General features: G+C 51.1%; 1 protein-coding gene and 1 long non-coding RNA gene across 7 annotated transcripts in view; one reads left to right on the forward strand and one right to left on the reverse strand.

Moving 5' to 3' along the window:
* Positions 1–10,711, reverse strand: part of RASSF4 (Ras association domain family member 4) — a 30,549-nt gene extending 19,838 nt beyond the window's left edge. The window contains exons 1-4 of one of the 5 annotated variants that reach the window (XM_019793288.2): positions 10,591–10,688; positions 8,784–8,899; positions 1,315–1,408; positions 490–565 (exon numbers count right to left, since the gene is read on the reverse strand). In XM_019793288.2, the coding sequence (XP_019648847.1) occupies positions 490–565; positions 1,315–1,376 (138 nt within the window). In that variant the 5' untranslated portion in view covers positions 1,377–1,408; positions 8,784–8,899; positions 10,591–10,688. Of the gene's footprint in view, positions 1–489; positions 566–1,314; positions 1,412–8,783; positions 8,900–10,590 lie in introns of all 5 variants that reach the window. The other 4 variants (XM_019793287.2, XM_011217294.3, XM_019793286.2 and 1 more) reach the window with 4 other exon arrangements.
* On the forward strand, positions 111–17,712 carry LOC117802716. Of its 2 annotated transcripts, none has more exons than XR_004626194.1 (3): positions 111–415; positions 935–2,025; positions 15,776–17,712. It is a non-coding gene; the product is annotated as an uncharacterized LOC117802716 (long non-coding RNA). The 2 variants fall into 2 exon arrangements; XR_004626195.1 differs by having other exon boundaries at positions 935–1,437.
* The last annotated feature ends 3,723 nt before the right edge of the window (positions 17,713–21,435 follow it).

A 21,435-nucleotide genomic window follows, 5' to 3' on the forward strand; every position in this document is an offset into this window, starting at 1 on the left:
TTCTGACTGGCAAACACAGAGACTGCTTTCACTTCTCGTTGGCCCTGTGACCTTCAGCAAACCAGAGCCCGTGTTGAGTTCCTTATTTGTGCTGTGGGATGGGCAGAGAAGGGACTGGGCTGTGCGGTCTCGAAGATTTCAAATTCTGGTGTCCCCTGGCAGTTCACCTAGGCAAAAGTCCCAGGTGGAAGGGGGAGACCCCACAGGTGATTATTTCCACCTGCTCTGAACTCCTGCTGGGTGTGGGGGGGGGGATGCTCTGACCCTCAGCACCCCTTACAGGACCTCCAAGGAGACGGCCTGGCTGCTGGTAACCTGGTCTCTAACTCAGAAGATGGGCGACTTCATAATTCATCACCCAAACTGGGACACTTCTGAGAGTGAAGGGAATGGTCTCACTAACCTGGAATAACAGGTATAAACCAGGACTGTCCTCAGCAAACCAGGGTAGCTGGTGGCCTATGAATAAAGAAGAGAAACGGGCCTTACCTCTCGGTGTCTCAGCTGAAAGCTTCTGCCCTCATGGTAGCAGTTGTAAGTTTTTAGAAAGCTTAAGAGCTCCGACCTGAAAAGATAAAGACACACATAATCATGGGGCGTGGCAGGGCTTTGGAGCATAATGACAGATGTCTTGCCAGCCACACACAATCAGTTTAGAGACTAGACTCTGCCATCAGACACACGCCTTTCAGTCTTCTAGAGGTTTCCCACGTCAGCCCTTGTGGAAGGTGTAGGGGTGGGAAGAGGACAAAGAGAAACAGACGGCCCACGTAATAGTACAAATTGTGCGTGCACACTTTCACTATCACAGATCAGAGCTCCTGACAATGTACCGGTACTGTACTTCTGTGTCACTTCCTCAATAAATCCCCTGAGACTGGGTCATTACCCTTTTAAAGACTCTTGCTCTTTCCCCCATATTACTTCCTATCAGGGCCTGGTGTGGCTGCCGTGGGGGCACCACGGGTGGGGAGTCTGCCTCTTCCTCGTCCCGCCTTTATGGAGGTATGATCAAGAGGAGACGCTGACAGCTGTGAGAGAAGATCCTGAAGGCCTGAGGGAGGCCACTCTGCCCCCAACGCCCTGCCCCCAGAGGACCGCAGCGCCCGCCTCCAGCACAACCACTCCCCAGTCAGCAGCCTAGATCAACACTGCCCAGCGCGTTCGCGCTCAGGACCCATCTCAGCTTGCCGGGGCCTGTGCCTGCTGCTTAGTCACCCAACACCCATGCTGGGGTGGCATCCCTCCACCCAAAGTCTGTCCGTGGCAGGGAGTGGCCACAAGAAGGTCCCTTCCCTGGACGCAGAGGCTTACTTCAGGATGGACTTGCAATCGCTGATGGGGACATGAGAACTGGGCGGACAGTCTTCCTTCATCTTCCCCTCTCGTCTGCAGACTCGGAAGTTACCTGCTGGGAAGAGGACGAAAGACAGACAGGTGAGCCTGGAGAAGCGCTGGCCAGTGCCGTGTCCAGAGCCCTGGTGTGCCGGCCTGTGGTTTCAACCTCACCTCCCACCTCCCATCCTGCCCGTACCCTACTTCTTCCACTTCTGGGCACAGGGCGGCCACAGCTGAAGAACCAGGCTCAGAGGACTTAATGGGGTCCCAAACCCTCCCGGGGCAGCCAAGCTCCCCTGGAGGGTGGGGGGAATGGTCAGAATTGCTGAGCTAGCTGGCTCCCAGGACCAGCCCTATCAGCCCCTCTCCCAGAATCTCTCCATAATCCCAAGGGATCTGGATCAGTCTCATAAATGTTTCAGACCACAGGCTCTCTTCCCTCAGCCGGGACACCCTGAAGGATGGTTTCTACTGCCATTGCCCCTCCAAACCCCAAAGCGCCCTGGGCCTTTCTCCTCCATTACCATTGAGCCCAGGCTGGTGGCCCCATCACTGCCTCTGGAGCCAGCACACCTGGCCCAGCTCTCCTAGTGATGGGTTAATCGGTACTGTGGTCACTACATGCGGGAGACTGTGTTGAGCATTTCTATGAATTATCTTATTGACTCCTTACAACAACAATATGAGGTAAGTACTATCCTATTCCCATTTTATAGATGCGAAAACAGGGACAGAAGTTGAGTACCTTGCCAAAGATTCCCAGCGAATCAATGGCAAAGTCAGTATTTGAGCACAAGCATTTAGATCCTAGACTCTGGCCTCTTACCCCCTTCCCTGTATTAATCTTACACAGTGACTTAAACCCTCCAGCCTTCTTTTCTCATCTATGCAATGGGGTGATCCCTGCCCTATAGGATTGCTAGTTGATTCACACACGAAACTGTGTCTTCACAGCCTGGAAAGCTTTGTGGAGCTGCTCAACCCTCCCGGGGAAAACCACTAGAACTTTCTCTAGCTTGTGGCTACCCTGCACAGATTTCTACTTCTCTCCCTCTCCAACTTACTCTGGCCAAGAACTCTCTTCTCCAGGCACACCATGTGTTGGGCAGGGAACCACAGCTTCCCTCTCTCTCTCCCCAATCATGGCCCTGTCTCTCCTCTTCTCTCAAGTTGCCGCTAGGACTCCGAGGGGTTAAGTCACACTGGGAAATGGCCCAGACAGGGTACACAGCTTGTCCTTCGCATCGCAGAGTGGCTCCTTCACAAAACCCCAACATCTGTTCACACAAACCTGGCTCAGTCAGGTCTTCCCCACCTCTGTGTGTGTGCACATGTTCCCGGGGGTTTAAGGTCAGGTTCCACTGCTGTTGCATTAATGTCCTCAGAGCGCTCCGTCCCCTTGGGCCCTGACTCTGACCAGCCGAACACCCTCTCTTCCCACCTGTTTGATACCATCCACAAACAAGACAAGCCTGCCTTCTGTGATGGCATGAGGCCTGAATGAGCATTTGATTCTGGAAGCAGGGAAACATGGAGAAGAGGGATGAACTGAGAGAGGTGGGCTTCTCGGAGACCTCAGAATCATCCTATAAATACCTCTGCTCTGCCTGGGTCTAGAGGGAGGCAAAACATGGCCTAGAGAGAGGTTAGGCCCCCAGCTGTCGCCACAGCGAGGCCCTAGCTCCATAGGGCACAGGGTTAGGCACCACAGGGGCCAGGAGCGGGGGCCTCGCTGTCAGGCAACAGGATTTCAAAACTGGGTTTCAATTCCTCAGCTCCGCAGTCTCCAGTGGAAAAAGTGATCAGCCAGGCTCCCTGTCTGGGGAGTTCCTCACACACTTCCACGCAGAGCTGGCTTCAGCCCAAGAAAAGTATCTGGCTTTCTCACTCCACGCGGCTTCTGTGGGCCCATGGCACAACTGTGTCTTGCTTCCTGCAGGCTCATGGTGGCAAGGGCCGGATTTGCCCAGAAGTAACAGCAGGAGGTTTTTTCTCTCGCCTCCTCTGTAGCCAGCTTCTCTCCCACCCCTCCTCACTTCCTGCTCTGAGCGTTGGCCTCCCTGAGCTGCCCTCATTTCTCCTAACGGGCTTTCCGCTTTGTCCTCCTTCCGGGTCTTCACGGTGCTGTTCTCTGTCCTTCCTGCCCTACACTTTGCTGCTGGCTCCGCCGGAGCCCCTGCAACAGCAGCCACCTCCTCCAGGATCAGGAGACGCCTTTCCAGTCCAGCCCTGCTCTGAGCTCCTGGCTGTGCCGGGTCTACAGGGCCTGACCCATGTGTGAGGGGGCTGAGGCGCGGGGGGTAGGTGGGAGGGGAGGTTGAAGCTGGGGGCCTCTGCACCAGGGACAGGACTTTTCTGGCTCACCTCCTGTCTCCAGCCCCACACCTGAGCCTGACACCCAGCAGGAGGTCCACAGATGGCTGTGAAATTATTGGATGACTTTGAGAAGCCTCACGGGGTCCTCCAAAGTCAACGTTCCCAGAGCCGTGCCTATCCAGCTGGAATAAAACATGTAAATGTCTCCAGGGGTCAGGGACATGCCTCAGCTGAGCCACTGGTCAGTGGAGTCCACGGGGAATTGGGGGACACATTCCTTCTCTGGAGTGCCATGAGAAGCCAAAGTCTGGATGCGCACAGGCTACATTCCTCTTTTAAAGGTGAACACTGTGGCCGAGACATTGACTGCCCCGGAAGTCATTCCAGGGGAATGACCTGTGATGGCTCACATTCCTCAGCCCCCTGTGGGGCCATGTGACTAGCACGTCACATGTCACATACAAGAAGGGTGGTGTGTCACTCTCAGGTTAGTGCCTTCGAGCCGTGTGTGACCCTGTTCTCTGCCATGGTGAGCCAGAAAGCCACACGTCCCAACTGGTGCAGCTTCCAGATGGTCAGCCTGGGTCCCCGAGTGCCTCTGTGGACCAGAGTCCTTGGCCAACCCACTGTGGAGACGGACTGGGAAAGCGAAATCATGCTCTGCTGGGAAACGCTGCTGGTGCCCCAGGGATCTTTTACTGCAGCATAACCTAGACTATCCCGACTCATACAGGAAATTATTCAATTAAAAATACACAGTTAAAAATAAAATGTAGCCAGACAAAACCCACTTGCAAGACAGATGCCCTTAGTGGGGCTCCAGGGTGGGACTTCTGATTCAGCACAGACCCAGTTTACAACACTGATTCTCCCACAGCATGTGGGGAATATGCCGACACAGCTATGTAGCAGGAAAACTTGTAAGTGGGGCCTCTGTAAGTCATGCAATGATTAGTTATTAACATGCTTCCTGAAGAGCTCTGGGCCGGGAGCGGCTGAAGACCCTCATGGCTTCAGTTGTCGGCCTTTTCCTCCCTGTGCCTTCATTTACCCGTCTGTACAATGGGAATACTGATCTCCAATTTTCTCAACTGTAGAACTTTTTGTTCAAATGGAATACTTATGCAAATCAGATTAAAGGGGGCTGCTTGGGTCAACAGTGAGGTGGGTGGTAGGGAGCCCCATCCAGCGCTTTGCCTAAGACTCTGGATAATATTATTTGCAAAGCACAGTGCTAAATAACACATGAGACCTTCCCTGCGCTGACCTTCCAGAGAGCTTTACTGTCTAGAATCTGCTCTTTAAAAGGACATGACCAACATGCTGAGCGGCTCCAGCTGGAGTTGAGTGGCAGCAGCTGGGGGAGGGAGTCCGGAGGAAAGTGAAGAGTGGTCTGGGATTATAGATGGTCAAGTGAAAGGAGAAAGGGGAAGGTGACCCATAGGGCTAATAGCTCAGCTCCGCAGGGAGGGAGAAGGGGGCATGCCATCCCAGGGGAGGGCAGAAGATGGGTGAGAAAGGCTGCAGGGAGGCAATGAAGGGGACACGTCAGCAAAGAGGGTCTCTTCCAACTTGCTGGGCTGGGTCCAAGCCTTATGGGGTAGGAAACTTGCCGCCCTGGAAAAACAGTCTCTTCTTGGAGACACGTATTTCTGTGTCTTCTGACATTCATCATCTGTCTCTGATTCTCACATGACCGCCCTTCCACCCCAAGTAGGCAACATCTCCACGTCCCTGAGTTCCAGAGCTAAACTTGGGGGTCACTCGCAGGCTTCCCCTGCAACTCTGAACACTGCGCATTTGGGCCTCCTCTACTAGACGGACTCGCTCTGATCATCCCTGCGTCCTGGAGAGATCTCGAGTGAGGTACACTTGTAACTCAGCCACTAGAGACAACTGCGGAATGAGAATGCTGCAAGGCAGGGAGAGAGGCAGGGAGGGGGAGAGAGAGCGAGCGAGCATCCCCAGGAAGAAAGCAAACAGAAATCCCTCTGTGTTCAGAACACGCTCCCCAAACTGCCCGTTAAACATTCACTCTCCTCGTGCGCTGGACAGGGCCTTGGAGAATCTCCCAGGGAGCGCTTTTCAACCTTTAATAAAACACACAATCTTACTTGTAAAGGCAGAAGCCCAATGCACAAACAGATGAAAGCAAAGCTACTTTGGCTGGAGCGGGAGTGGGGGAGAGGACAGGCTGGAGCCGACCTGCCACCCAGGCGCTGTGTAAAAAGCAGAGTGACAGACACAGCTGGACAGGCCAAGCCCTGCGGCTCTGGGAGGCCAGCCCTCTTTGTCCTTGCCTGCTCCCCTCCCCCCTGGCCCCAGGGCTGGGCTCAGGCCTCCCTGTTTTCTTCCTGGGCTGGAGGAGGCTCTGTTCGCAACCGGAGGACTCAGACTGCAGCCAGGGCTCTTTGTCCCCAGAGAAGGGGCCCCAGGGCGACGCGCCAGCCACGGTTACCTGTCTCCAGTGAACAGACAGTGAACTGTTTCTGCTTTCCACGTCAGTGGCTGCTCTGCCGGCCGTGCAAAGGGGCTGCTGGGGACGGGCGGCACCACAGCCTGCCCTAGCTATTGTCTCTGGCCTTTGATTTGGGACAAAGGACCCTGAAGCCTTTACAACTGCTCAGCTTGGCCCATCTTGCCCCTGTTTGTGGTCATGGAGCCGGTTATCACAGAAGGCAGCTTTGTGGCTCTTCGGGTCACCACCGCTGCCACCCCATCCTGCTGGCCAGGGGCAAAGGAGAAAAAGGCTAAGGGAGTGGGGTTCTCCTGAAGCCAAACTGAGCACATTTGAAAGCCTTTGCTGTTGGGACTCTGTGCTGCCTACTTTTCCCTCTTACAATGCCCTCTCTTTTCATAAAATGATGGCAAAAATAGATAGTCATTGTCCTCACTTGGCCAAATGGCAAATGCATCAATATCCAAATTTAAATGTTCTGGGGACGTCTGGGAGACCTGGTAAGCTCTAATACTTTACACAATTATGATGCTTATTTTCTTATTTAGGCATGATTAAAATTGAATGTGTAAATAAAGTGACGTGGGAAGCGAAAGAAAGGAGGGCAGAGCTGTGGGGTCCAGCTGGAAGCCTCAGGCCCAGGCTGCTTGGACTGGAAGGAGGCAGGAGGCTCAGGGAGAGAGGGCAGGTGCAGGGACACTGTCTTCTCATTCCTGAGAAGCCTGAGTTCCATGCTCAGCAGCCCATGACCACTACTTCCAAAGACCAGCTTGGGGGGGGGGTGGGCAGCAGGAGGCACTGAAAACAAGGAGCCTTAAAGGCACCCCCACCCCCCAGCACCTGTCAGCCAGCAAATGGCAGGAGCCTGGCTGGGGACGAAGCGGCAGTGCCTGCTGCCCGTACCAGCTGCCTCTGCGAGGGGCCTGGCCAGACACAGGCTGCCCCTCGGCAGCACATGTTTGCCCAGAAAGGAGAAAGCCGGTCTGGGGATGCGGATGACAGGCAGCGACTCAGCAGCTGCCGCCCCTGCCCCTCCACACTGCTGTCCTTACCTTCCTCTCCGCTTCCAACGCCCACCCCCCCCCTCCACCATCTGCCTCGGGCTCAGCCCCACCCTTCCCCGCCTCAGCCCTGTAGCTAGGAAGGAGGACCGGGCGGGGCAGGGGGTGACACACTGTGCACAGTCCAGAGGGAGGTGATGGGGGCTGAGGGAGAGCAGGAGACCTGGCTGCGGAGCCACCAGCTACCTCCCCCACTGCCTTCTCCTGGCTGACTCAGGGACCCCAGGTCCCTCTGGTGTTTGCTCCCCACCCCGACGGTCCTGGGCTCCCACCCACAGGTCTTCCTGAGCCCATCCTGGCACACAGGCTCCCTGACATTGTTGCCCTTATTCGGAGGAGCTGGGCCTTCTGCGCTCGAGCAGGCTGGCCTTCCTCGAATCTTCCAGACAGCCCTAGCTGCCTCATGCAGGCCCCTGCGGCAGGATTTCTGGTTTCTGCTCTGGCTTTCAAGGCATGGCAACCTCAGCCAGGAAAGACATTTCCCAACCTCCTGCTCCCTCTCTCATACACACCTGCGGCCAGAGGGGCCCTTCTTGCCAAAGCCAGGCTCACCTCTTGCCTGCGGAAGATGGGATCTATGCAAACAGGAATCCTCTCAGCCATGTTTTTTTGGGCCAAACAGGTGCTCAGAATGACCAAGATCCTGAGTGCCGGAGGCCAGAGGTGGGGGTAGTCTGGGGGGCAAGCCCTCCAAGCGCTCAGTGCCAGCTGCGGCAGGGCTGCCCCGGGGGCTCTCGGTGGCTGCCCCACCTCCGCCGGCTACCGCGCCAGGCCTGTGGGCCAAGTGCAGTTCCTGGTGGTGCTTTCTTGTGAGACATCGTGTGTCTCAGAATCTTCTGGGCCACAGAACCCTTTGGAATCTCTTGAAAGCGTAACACACCCTCCCGGGAAAATGCACATATGTGCATGAGTGTGCAAGGATGCCCACACCAAAGTTGCATACCACTGCAGGGGCCTCAGGCCCCTATTCACGTGCCCCTAGATCCCCAGATGCCAGGTTAAGAACTTCTGCTGAAACGTGCACAGTGAGAGAGAGGAGGCGAAGGGGCCTTCGGGAGGGAAGTCTGGGGGTGGGTTTTGCTGGTGCATGCACCTGGCCTGTGACTCCAGCACATTGTGCCATCCCTTGGGCCTCAGTTTAGCCAGGATTGTACAGGCAGCTGGTCCAGAACATCCTCAGGGCTCTTCCCAGCTCTGCAGCTATGGGGCTACGCGAGCTTCCCACTCTCACCCCCCCAGAGTCAGGCAGGGCAAGCGGAAGGGGTTCCGAATCTCTCCCTCAGCAGTGCATCCTGGGGAAGGAGGTCAGGCAGCCAGAAAAGAAAACTGAGCAAAATGTAAGTTCCCCTTTAATAAGAGAAGAGGCTCTGGGAAGTACAGCCACTTCCTATTTGATCTTAATTTACTTTAAAACAAGTCCAAAATATTTCCTTCAATGTGCTCTGTGACCAGATAACCACCCAGCCTTTACAAAGATCTGGGTTTAAAGCTCTGCTCTGTGATTCATCAGCTGTGTGACCTTAGACAAAGTCCCTTTCTCTCTCTGAACCTCAGATTCCTCACTAGCTGAATCACTGACTGCTATAAGCTGGGCCTCACATGGAACTCACCCCTAATAAACTGAAGCTCCCACGACAGGTCGCTATAGCAGTCGGAAGAGATAGCAGGGTTCTGGAGATGGAGATGTGGGACTCAAAGAGGACGGCAGTCCTCCCAGCTGGAGTGGCTGTGAACAAGGACAGATGGCTGAGTTTACTCTCAAAACCAGGGCCCAAGTCCCCAGAGGCCCCGTCTGGAGCGCCCTCTGGTAGACCTCCTAGTCAGGGTCTCCCTGTGAGGCTTTGCATTGACAGGATCTCAACTGCGACATGCTGAGTTCTGCTCATGTTCTTGGTTCTCTGGCATTGTCCCTCTGACCTTGTCCCAGGGGGACCCTGGACCTTCACTCTGTTCTCCACCTCCAGGCCACCCACTGGAGTCTCAGGGTGGAAAGAGGGCCTCCCTTCCCACTTTCACAGGGGCCATCTAATCTGTGGCCTCAACCTCACTTTCACTGTCAGGTCTTGAACCACCGGCACCACACACAGAGAATTATGACAAGAACTACTGCAAATACATTTCACCACTGACAAAGTGCTGAAATACACCCCATTACAACTTCCAGCGAGAAATTTTTTGACCTGAGTTCAATGCGTTCCATCATCTTCCCTTCTTTCCCTTCCCCTCTTCTCCTCCCCCTTCTTCTCCTCTCACTCCTGCAATCTCTCCTTCCTCCATTTCTCCCTCTAGCACTTCCCGCCCTGATGGCGGCAGCTCCGGAATTAAACAGGGGAGGAGGAGGCAGGCAGACCTGCATTCACCTGTTAGTTCTACCAATTCACTGCAACTTTTTTTTTTTTTAATCATAGCTACTGGCAACAAAGCTTGATTGCACCCTGAGTAGTTTAAAACTACAGAGAAGCTAGCAGGGGTTTCTTCTGCCAGTGCAAGTGTGTGGTTTTGGAGTCTAACCTGCTTGGTTTCAAATTCCAGAATCCCAGCCCCATTTGCTACAACTTTATTTAATTTGTTTATGAAGTGAGATTACTAAAATCTCCTTATAGTGTTTTAAGAAAGCACTGGCCAGCCCTGGCCTTGCACTGATGGTGTGAGAGAAGGCCCTCCTACCCACAGCGCTTTGTCACATTGTACAAACTCTGAAGCATCTCTCCAGGATCAGAGAGGCAGGAGCATGGGGGGAGAACAAGATGGTGGGCAGGGTAAACTCTGAAGTCAGTGGGTGAAATGAATGAGACCTGGCACAATGAAGTCAGTTCAAATCCTGACTCCAGCACTGACTCATCTGGGTGAAACTGGACAATTCCATAATTCTGTAAGCCTCAGTCTTCTCATCTGATAATGGGGATAATGAAAATATCAGGGCTGTTGAGAAGTAGGTGCCATATTGTGCTAATGCCCTTTGCACAGGTCTGGGAACCAGGTAAATCCTTTATAAATAGCGTGGTGACGCAAGCCTCTCCTTCTGCTATTATCTCGGCGCCGGTTTTCCATCCGTGAAATCTGAGAGTTGTGCCAGAGCCTCTTTGAGCCACTCCCCCCCAACTAAGATGAATGCCTAAGATGAGAGACAAGGTGAGCAAAGGTGTAGCCTGCGGCCGCTCTCACCTATGCTGCCAGATTTGAGCCCCTGAAGTGCCTTCCCCCTGGAGAAGGTGCCTGGCGCAGTGCCCACTCTCAGCGATGGGCCTGAGGCCCGGGCTGCGCCAGGCTGGCAGGGGGAGGGAACTCTGCACGCGGCAGCCAAGGGGCATCAGTGCCCAAGCTCCAGAGTCCACGGCTGGGGGCGGTCTCGGGTTCGGGGATGGCGGAGACGGTGCTCCCTGGACGCCCCCAAACTCTTGCCTGTGCATCACTCACCCTCCGCTCATCGCGCAGTCCAGAAGCCGGGGCCCTTGCTGTGCCCTCGCCCGCACCGGAGCTGTGTCCGCAGCGCCTAAAACCCCCGGTCCCCGGGGCTTGGCGCATAGGGCCCGCCCCTCCCCGCCCCTCGCCAGGCGCGGGCCAATGGCCCGCCCCATCTGTCCCTCTCCGCCCCGCCCCTCCCCGCCTCCTCCCCGCCCCTCGTCTAGCGTAGGCCAATGGCGCCGCCCCGCTCGTCCCGCCCCGCCCCCGGCAAGCCGAGAAGAGTGGGTTCCGGGCGGTGCCGGAGGGGCTGCGGGGAAGGTTCGAGGAGTCAGACCCGAGAGATGTCCCCGTACCATAACGAGGGCGCCCGGAGAGGCTTGGAGGACAGCCCAGACTCCGCCGGGAGGGTTGGGGGTGTGGGCGGAGTCCGGACCCTTGGGTGACCAAGACCCTTGGGTTTCCAACAAAGGCCGCTGCGTGGGCGCCGAAATTACTAGTGAGCACTGGGGAGGACGTTATCAGTTAAAGCCCGAGCGTTGTCATCTTTTTTGCTCAAGGGGCACCTATGTGTGGTCTTGCTGTTTGATTGGGCGTGGACTCTCAGAGCTCCACCGCGTTTTAGAAATCGGATCCGATGGTGAAGAGGAGAGAAACTTCTCTTCCAGTCACTGCCGGCAGAACGAGGATTTGCCTGCACGGAGGCAAGGGGACCGAAGCCCACAGGCCTTTCTGATGCTCAGAGAGTTCAGTGTTTCTGGGGTATGGGGGTGGNCTGGACCTCTTCTCCCCTACTCTCAAAACAAATCATTTTAGTGTTATTCGATCTGTGGGTCTTAATCTTTGTAGAAACAGATGGCCGTTTTAGAACCTGATATGTACCCTCTAGAAAAATGCAGGTAAAATCAGCCTGGGTTTTGAGTTTATGGGCCCCTGGTCCCCTCTTGAGAGGGGCTGTGCCAATCATTGTTGTCAGGGCTGCGGGATTTGGGGTCAAGAGATTGGGCTCTGCTGTCTATTTCCTGCATGACCTTGCCATGTTGCAACTGCTCTGGGCCTCAATTTCCCCACCTGCAAAAATGAGGGGACTAAAGATACCAGAGATTCTTCAACTTGGCCATTGCATGAATCTGTGGAGAATAACGCATCCTTGGCCAGCTCAGGGCTTCCCTGTGATCAGGAACCCCCGACTCCTGCACAGCCCACAGGTCTGGTCATCAAAGCCGAGACCAATAAGTGGTGCTTCTGAAAGTTTTTCCAAAAACAGTGGGCGAAATTCAACATAGCCCTTAACCTCTGAGTATTCATTCCATGCCCAACGGGATAAATAAACACAGCACCAGGGTAACATACAATTTCCCTGGGGCTTTCCAGCACTTGAGAATGAATCATTTCTCTTATCTAGTTGATGGTCTGTCTAGGACCAGGACTAGCCTGGAGTGATGATTGTGTTTGAGGAAGCAACTGATGTGTCTTGCCCTCCCACTGTGTGCCATGCACTGTGCTAGTGCAATACATCGGGGATCCCACACAATCCCCTCAACACCCAGGGAATGGGTATTTCCACCTGGATTTCACATGGAACACAAGTGTCCATCATCAGGGTCCTCAGTTTCCTTGGGTGGAGAACCATCTTTTCCTTTAGTTTTCAATGAAACTGTATTTGGTCTCCAGCTCACTTATGGTGGGTGTTTCGGATATTATTAGTTGCAAATCCATTATCCATTGCCTTCACTGGGAAAAAGAGAGGAACGAAGGAAAGGAACCAAAAAGGAAAAGAGTTGGGGTGCCTGGGTGGCTCAGTTGGTTAAGCGTCTGCCTTCGGCTCAGGTCCTGGGATAGAGTTCTGCACTGGACTCCCTGCTCAGCGGGAAGCCTGCCTCTCCCTCTCCCTCCGCTCCTCCACTTTGCTCATTCTCGGTTTCTCTCTCTCTCAAATAAATAAATAAAATCTTTGAGAAAATAAAAGGAAAAAAGTTGAGAGAGAGAGGGAGAGCCAGCAACTTGTTTGGAGCAGTGCCATGCCAGCCCTAGTGACAGAACATGACCACTTGCATTTTTCATATGGTGCATTGCAACAACCCAACCCTGAGTCATGAAATTAAGTTAGTGGATGATGTGTCTTGTATTAAAAAAATGGAAGAGAAAATATCAGTTTACAGCACACAAAGTAAGTATAAGTTGTGTCTTATGAAACTTTTGTTTGCATTATGTATGTTTCAGTTACATGCATTAGGCTGATATGAAATGTGTTTCTCACTGTGGGCTATGGTCAAAAATGTTTGAAAGCCACCAAGTCAATCTTGACAATCCTTTTCATGACTTTCCCAGCTTCCTTTGAAACTAGCAGGGCCATATGACCCACTTCTGGGTGAAGAGACAGGGAAAAGTGTTCTGGGGGTGGGGGCGAAGTCCACTTTTGCTTTCCTGGTAGAAGGAACAGATATCCCATTCACTTGCCATTCTGTCTCAAATGTGGATATCACGTGTAACTTCTGGAGCACTGGCAGCTCTTTTGAGATCATGATAAAACATGTCCATAAGCTAAGGTTGGTGGACCATAAAGATAAAAAGAGTCTGGGTCTTACTAACATCATGGAGCTCTTGTATCATGCCCGCACTGCCTCCTCTAGACTCGTCATGGAAAAAAATAGACCCCTATTTGTTTAAGCCAGAGATTCGTGTTTTCAATGAAGGGCCAGATAGTAAATACTTTGGCCAAGTGGGCAAAATGGTCTGTGTTGCAACTACTTAACTCTGCTGTTGCAGTTTGAAAGTATCCATAGGCCACATGTAGACCAAAGGGCATGGCCGTGGCTCCGATAAATCTATTTACAAAAACAGGTGGGGGGTCACATGTGACCCTAGGCTGTAATTTGTTAACTCTTTTCCTAGATGATCTCGCCCTCTTTATTGACTCTCTGACCTCATCTCCTCCTGCTTGCCCTCCTTCTCTCTGCTCTGGTGATACTCTTTTTCCTGCATAGGCCCATCACACCACAGGGCCTTTGCACTTCCTGTTGCCTCAGCCTGGAAGGCTCTTCCTCCACATGTGCACAGGACATGTTCCTTCACCTTCTTCAGGTCTTTATTCACAAATCACCTTCTCTTCAAGGTCTTTCTTGGTCCCCTAACTAAAATGCTTCTCACCGGCTCGTACATTCTACTCTCTGGCAAGCTGTGTGTTTCACTTCTTTATCATGAGCTCCTCGAGGGAGGAGACTCATTAAGACTGTTTCTGTTGCGTTAGACATTGATTCTGCCTGGAATGAATAGTGTTTAACCAATATCTGGTGTATGATCCCCGCCCCCCCCCTTTCTGCCAGATTCAGGAAAGAAAACAGACTCAGGGAGGTTCAATACCCCATCCAAAGGGACACAGTGAATAAAGTGGTAGAGTCTGGGTTTGCACTCTGGTGGTCTCAGGGTGTCATATTTGTGCCACCAAGGAGTGAGGGTAAAACAACACCTACCTCTGTTGGAAGGTCGGACCTCAGGGGAGCTGAGGCCACACAGAAGTCTCTGCAAGACTTCTCACCGTGGCGCATCGCCCCAGGAGAGGGGGCCGGTGGGAGTCCACTAAGGAATGGGGCATTATCCTGTTCATCTTGGCAGTTTCACTTTTTCTAGCATTCTTGCCTCAGAAAGTCTTTAGAAAAGTCATTATTTTGTGGATGGTACAGACTGACTTGTAAGATCCATAAAAAGCCAAATGGAAACACTCATGATCCAACATTTTTAGTCAAGAAAGAACGACAAGAATGAATTTGTGTTTGAGTTGCAAGGGGTTACACTTAAAGGAGCCTGTGTCTGAAAGAACACACGTGACTTCTTGTGCCAGATAAGGCTGCCACCGGGGATGGGTGTGGGGCTCTGCTTTTGCTCGTGGCTTCTGGGCACCAGTGCCCTGTTCCAAGAAGGCTGAGAAATTACCTTCTTTCCTCCAGCGCTTCGAGAGGCAAGTCATGAGAATGCCAGGGTATAATCACATGTTGTTGGGATGCAATTTAGGTTTCTCTGAGTCTTGAGAAATAGGTTTATATGATTTAACATAAACGCTATTAATAATGGGGATCATTTTCAAGGCCATTCTCTGAAAACAGTACATGGGAGTTTGAGTGAAAATTGCTGATTAACTGCCTGGATGACTTGGTATGATTTTTTTCCCTTGACTGTCTCTGACATAAGATTCAGAACCAGTGACTTTTAAAGCAGTTTTTCAAAGCCTTCATGATTTCGAATGTATATTCTTGAGAAAACAATTGGATGATTGCACTCGACTGAGGTCTGTAAGATCCAGTTTAAACCAAGCAGCTTTTCTTTGCCTTTAATGGGCTCTGTTTTATGAAACCCACCAGCAGGAAGAGGCCACTTAGAGAATGCTTCTTGTACCACTTGCTTTGATGGAATCCTTGGGTAGTGAGGTCATGCCATTGCAAAATGTTGATACAGAAGGATAGTATGTTAATACAGAAGAATTTGCCGTCAGTTTTCAGATGATTTCTCAAATAAGCCACACACCATCTCCCCTTCTTTCCTATGTGAAATGGTTTTCATTGACTCCATTTGTTAGCATGTAAATAATAACTTCAGGTTAATATAGGGAACTCTACAACCCATGCTAGAGGCAGGCTGAGAATGAGAATTTATTTGCCAAATGGACATAAATTTGTGTAATGTATGCCACATAACTGACTTCTTGTTAAACGGACACATACATATACGCACGCATACACACACGCTCATGTGCACTTTCCCTATTACATATTATTTGTCCTTTATGGTTATGTTTTGGAAAAGCTTCATATCCCTTGTCAGAAAACTCTTTAGGGCTTAGGAACAGGGTTTCCTAGGAGGGAGAGAGCTTCCTTTAAAAGGTGAGATAGCTAAAAATTGCTCCTGAAACTTCCTTTTGGGGAAAAATATTGGCTTAGCTCAAGCCCTTTCTCTACTTGGTCTTGAGAAAAGGATGTCACTGTCCCTAAGTCTGCTCTAAAGACATGTGAGGACAAGGATGTCATGAACATCTCTAGGCAGAGAGCATAAAGAGGTCTGGTTTGTAATGGGTCAAAGGTCTTTCCCTTCACCTTTTCTTCCCTGGTTTCCTGACAGTGGCTATATATACATATAAATATGATTTTGGTTCATCCAACAGTACAAATCAGAAGGCTGAAGAAGGGCCATCTTTTCCCTTCCTTAGGCTTTCCCTGCCTTCCCAAGCCTCCCGCAGATCTATGTCACCTCGCCACCCACCCACACTTCACATACCTCGCCACCTTCTACTTGGGCTCTGCTCCTGGCGGATGCTGACAATGTGGGGCTGCCAGAAACTCAATGGTCATGAGTGGACATCATAATGGCCACAAGTTGCTAACATCTCAGAAATAAGGTAAAATAACTATGGCAATGCAAGATGTCTGAATGTATTAATTGTCAATGCAACTCAAATTTCAACAACAGGAAATGACTCTTCACGCTCTTCAGTATTTCGATTCATTTAAGAAATGGCAAGACTGTTGGCTGGACACGGCCTGAAACAGTACAAGGGCAGGAGGGTTTATGGAAGGACAGTTTCTCAAAGTATAACGTCTTACGTAAGGATTTCCCTCTACAGAGAGTTTGGTGTTGCTTGGGAACCAGAATTCCTATGAACAGCCAGATACCGACTGAGATCCAAGGCGGCAAAATAATAAACGATTAAGACCTTCCCTCAAGCCAGGATATTAAACAGCCAAAGGAGGTGGAGGCTTTCCAGATGGAAAAGAAAGGAACCTTGAGAGAGAGAGAGAGAGAGAGCGAGAGCACAGAGCATTTGCGCAAACAAGGGCCATTTGTCCAGTTCCTGGGCTTTGTATTTCAAAGAACATCAGCCTCAGGGCACTCTGGGGAGACTCCCCAGCCGAAGAATGTTGCTGCTGCTGTGTTCTGGAAGGAAGGACAGCCCTCTAGCTCTTCTCCCAAGCATGCAGTTTCTAAGGAATGTGAAACATCCTCAACGGGAAAGGGGTGCGCGGGCCAGACTTGACCCGTTAACCTTGTGTTTAAAAAGATGTTTCAGCGGGGTTGGCCTCACCTCTGAACCTGCCCTCAGGGCCACCTCTGTTTAGTTCTTGGTGTGCCAGTGCTAGCTTTCCCAAGTTCCCTTCCCAGCCTCTGGAACTGTGAACTCGAGATCTGTGTGCCTAAGGCAGGGTTGTGCCCTATTATAAACGTCTTTTTTTGTGTGTCCATTGGGGAATCATCTCTGGCATCTCACGCTGGAAACCCCCTCTCGGCATAATAAACAGGATGTCGACCTTACAGCTGGGACAGAATTAGAGTGATCAGTGTATTTGTCACAGTTCTCCAGAGAAATTGATAGCCAGATAGATAGATAGATATGAGAGAGAGAGAGAAAGAGAGATATTGAGATTTATTTTGGGGAAGTGGCTCACGTAATTGTGGGGGCTGACAGGTCCAAAATCTCTTGGGCAGGCCGGCAAGCTGGAGACTCAGATAAGATTTGATACTGCAGTCTGGAGTCTAGAATCTGCAGGCCAGCACACCGGAAGCGCAGACAGGGGTTCTCCGTTACAATCTTGAGGCAGAATTGCTTCTTCTTGGGAAACCTCTGTCTTTCCTGGAAGGCCTCCAACGGACTGGGTGAGCCCATCCCATTCTGGAAGAAGGTAATCTGTTTTACTGGAAGTCTACTGATTTAAATGTTAATCACATCTCAGCAAACACCTTCACAGCAGCATTTAGACTGGTATTTGACCGTGTAATGGGGTGCCATGGCTTAGCCAAGTGGACACAGAAAACTAACCATCACGATCAGTGAGTTTGGCCAACAGTTTATACTCCATCTTGTCCTTCTCAGGACAGACTCTGTGGCAGATACTCGGCATTCGAAGACTCTTCAGCATGTAACATGCCTTCTTTCCCAGGGATTTCATGTTTTAATGTACCTATGTAATCTGTGGCAATTTTTGAGGAAATTTGCTTCTCTATTGGCCAAATGAGTCCAAATTAGAAGTTGGCAAACATTTTCAGTAAAGGGCCAGAGAGTATCTATTTTCATATTTGTAGACGATACCATTTCTCTTGCCACAACTCAAGCCATAGATAATCTGAAATGAATGGTGTGATTGTGTTCCAATAAAACTTTATTTATAAAAACAGGCAGAGGTCTGCCTGATTTTGTCCATGGGTAAAGATTGAGTTTGGGGTGATATCAGACCTTTTCTCCCTGTGAAACCTGGCAAAAGGGGTGGGGAAACTGCACCCTGGGTTGGGATGCTTTCAGCTGTGAGGAGTAAAAAACTCAATGTGGGTTTTAACATCTCATATAATAAAAAAGTCCAGGAATGGGTAGTTCTCGGGTTAAGTCTAGGCCCCAAAGGCATCTTCAAGGACCAAAGTTCTTCCTACCTCCGTACTCTGTCATCTTCAGCATATCGGTCTAGTTCTCCCTGGTATTTGCAAATGGTTCCTGTATTTCCTGGCAGACATGACCACATTCAATGGAAGAAGAAAAAGGGTGTGCTCCAGTGCAGCTCATTTTAGTAGCAAAGAAGCCTTTTCCAGAAGGTACTGGGCCATCTCCCTCAGCTCCCACTGGCCAGAATGAGGTTGTGAGCATGCTGCTGAGGTTGGACCCTCTGTGACTGGCTGGGCGAAACACATGGTGGCCAAGGGGATGAAGGTCAATTAACCATGAAAATTCAGGCTGTACCAGCAAGCCAGCCATTAGCGGTGTCCCTGGGAACAAGCCCAGCAATGCCTACTGTCACTGCCGAGTCCTAGAAGAAGCCAGCATTGCCTGCGGTAAATCCTGGGTCTGTCAGAAGAGGGGGGCCAAGAGGGAGGGCCAGAGTGGGGGCAAATTGCTGCCGTGTGGTAAGTGAGCAGAGTTTGAAGGGAAAGAAGGAGGCAAACAGTCTGGAGAGTAATCCAGGGGAGCGGGTTTCCTCTGTGAAGTGCCACATAAAAAGCCGGTGGGGGCAGTGGAGGCTCTGGTTAACTGTGAGGGAACCCTGGCTAGACAAAGGGAGCCCCCAAGCCAGAAAAATGGGAAATGAAAATGTCCCCGGAGGAATGAAGAGTCCCCAGGGGACCTGCAGTCAGCAGGCTCTCCTCTCCCTCACCCAGTTGCAAGGAAAGCCTAGGCCAACAAACTCCAGGCTCAGGGGAGAGGCAAGAAGCCTTGGGAGGCTGTGGGGCTGGTGTCTGTCTGCTAACCTCCTGTAGAGCCTCCGGGGGCCTGGAGCACAGCACGCAGGAGCAGCAAGAGGTCTGGGCCCCGAGAAAGAAACTGGAGGGGTAACCCGAGTGTTTAAGCTGTGTTCCTAAGTGTCAAAATGACATTGTCTTAGCTATTCCTTTTTGCATGGGGTGGGGGTGACCCTGCTGAGGCTGGGATTTTTATTCTGGACTTGGAGGCAGGCCATGCAGGAGGGCTGAACACAGCTCCCAGGCTCTGCTGGGCCTAGCTCTGCTCCCGTCCATCAGCCACCAGGGAAATCCAAAAAATGCCAGCACCCACCCTCCCCCGTGTGAGTAGCCCAACGCTGATCAGGTTGGGGTGGGGGTGCAGAAAAGCCCATCCAGCCCTTTCCTTTCCTTTCCTTTCCTTTCCTTTCCTTTCCTTTCCTTTCCTTTCCTTTCCTTTCCTTTCCTTTCTTTCCTTTTTTTTCTTTTCAAGAATATTCAATTGTTTTTTAATGATACATGATAATGGATAATACACAAGCTTCATTCTTATCTATAGTTCTATCTGGTACCATAATTCAATTTAGACACATTGCATAGGATGTGACAACAATCATATTAATAACCAAATAACCTTCACGACTTTGTTTGGATGACAGTATTAACAGTGAACTCCAGGTCACAACACAGTAACCATCACCAAGGTTTCGGAAGACAATGGCTTCTCTGCCCAAGCAGGTCATAAATACATTTTGAATGGAAGTTGGCAGCCCCTGAAGGGATTCTAACTGTTGGGATCATTTGTCAGGACAGCTTCAGAGCAGACTGAGTCTGCGGAGGTGAGGGTGCTTAGAGCTCAGGAGAGAAACCACACCCAGGCATGTGAGCGCAAGGGTGAAAAATGAGGTAAACTGAGTCACAACCAAAGTGGGGAGCTGGTTTTCTGCCTTGATCCACCCGACTCAGTTCTCCCCACTCTCTGACTTTCTTGACCCCTCCCTGTCCCTTGCCTCCTCTCCTTCGATCCCTGGGAAAAATCAGTTTCAGATGACTTGATTGGAAGGGATCTTAGGGTCATCTATCTGGTCCATACTCTTCTCATTCAGAAGATGAGTGGGGAGAGGCCCAGAGGAAGGGGCATGATCAAGGCCATCGCCGTGAGGTCTGTGGCCAGTCTCAGACTTTGGTTTCCTGAGGTCACTGAGAATTCAGACTCCGGAGCCTGAAATGGATGCTGGCTCTACCAAGTCTTAGCTGTATGGCGTGTGCAAGGCACTAAATTCTTCATGCTGTGGCTCCTTGTCTGTAATATGTGATCATAACAGACCCTGTCTTAGACGCTGTGAGGACCACAGGACATGAAACCTACAAAGAACCGAATGCCTGGCATACACTCAGGTCTCAGTTCTCTCAGTCGTTCCATTTATCATTGTCGACGCCACTCTTTGCCTTATACTCTTTCTGCTGCACAGAAATCTCCTTTGTTATGTTTGGAAAATACACCTACAGGCTTCAGACTCTGATGGGCTTGGCCACACTTCCCTTGGCTCAGAATGGACAGTTACGTGCCTGATAATATTCTAGTCCTACTTTTGAAGCTCAACACAGATCCACCTTCATAGATTTCCTTCTGAGTTCATCTCCCATGGCACACTGCGTGCAATTTCATTGTCATGCTTATATCTGCCTCGTGTCAGCCACACTTATGGTCCATCGATGGGATCAGACATCATGCCTAACTCACTCCTTCAGCCCAGCACTTTGCATGGTGCTTGGTTCACCAGTAGGTGCTTAATGAGTATTTGTTGAGTTAAATTGACTTGTGTCTCTAGCAACCTATTTCTTAAGTTTCTGTTGGTGCTGCTGGTTTCAAAGACGGGAGCCGTGTTCCACTCTGGAAAGAGGAACCCAAGACTTCAGGGCTATGAATATCTCAGCGAGCTTCCTGGGAACAGGAAACTGAAGTGATAGCGAGCTGTTGCACCCTCGTCCCACTCAGAGCCATGTGCAGCTTCGCACAGAAGCAGCTGTTTAGGGACAAATGAATCATCACAGGCATGGCCCGTCCACTTTACTTGGTATCTTCTCTTTAAAGGGAAATGTGATTTGAGACTCGCAGAGGCTTTCAATATCTATTAGGTGGTGAACATTCCATCGGAGGGGCTTTTGCACCTGCCCCAGTATATTCCCAGGATACTTCTCCGGTTCTAATGCTCCCCTTTTTCCCAGATCATTGTCCTAAGAGATTATGCAAATTTCCAGAAGCCCGCACTGTACAAAACATTGCACAGCCTATCTTTAGACTCAGAATTGGATTTCCTTTGGGCCTGCTCTGAGGTCTGGGCAAATGTTCCCTGTTAAACGTGCACAGCTGGGTGTCTCTCCCTGATGGAACCGGCAGGACTTTTGGAGATGACCTAATTCCCTTGGGCCCCAAATCTCAGCAGAGCCCCATGAGAATATACTCGTGGCCTCCTGGAAGCTCCTTTCTATGAAGCTGTTTTCACCCTTGTCATAATATGAAATTGGAAGTATGATGTTTCACTTAAATGAAACTTGGCTTCTCCAAATTCCCCTTCTCTTCTGTGCAAAGGTCTTGACTTATCAGTTCTTCCTTCTTCTCAGAACAATGATAAGATAACCAGCCAGGGAGATCCCATGGGAGCAGCC

The sequence above is a fragment of the Ailuropoda melanoleuca genome, chromosome 6, assembly GCF_002007445.2.
Source record: "Ailuropoda melanoleuca isolate Jingjing chromosome 6, ASM200744v2, whole genome shotgun sequence".
Taxonomy (NCBI): domain Eukaryota; kingdom Metazoa; phylum Chordata; class Mammalia; order Carnivora; family Ursidae; genus Ailuropoda; species Ailuropoda melanoleuca.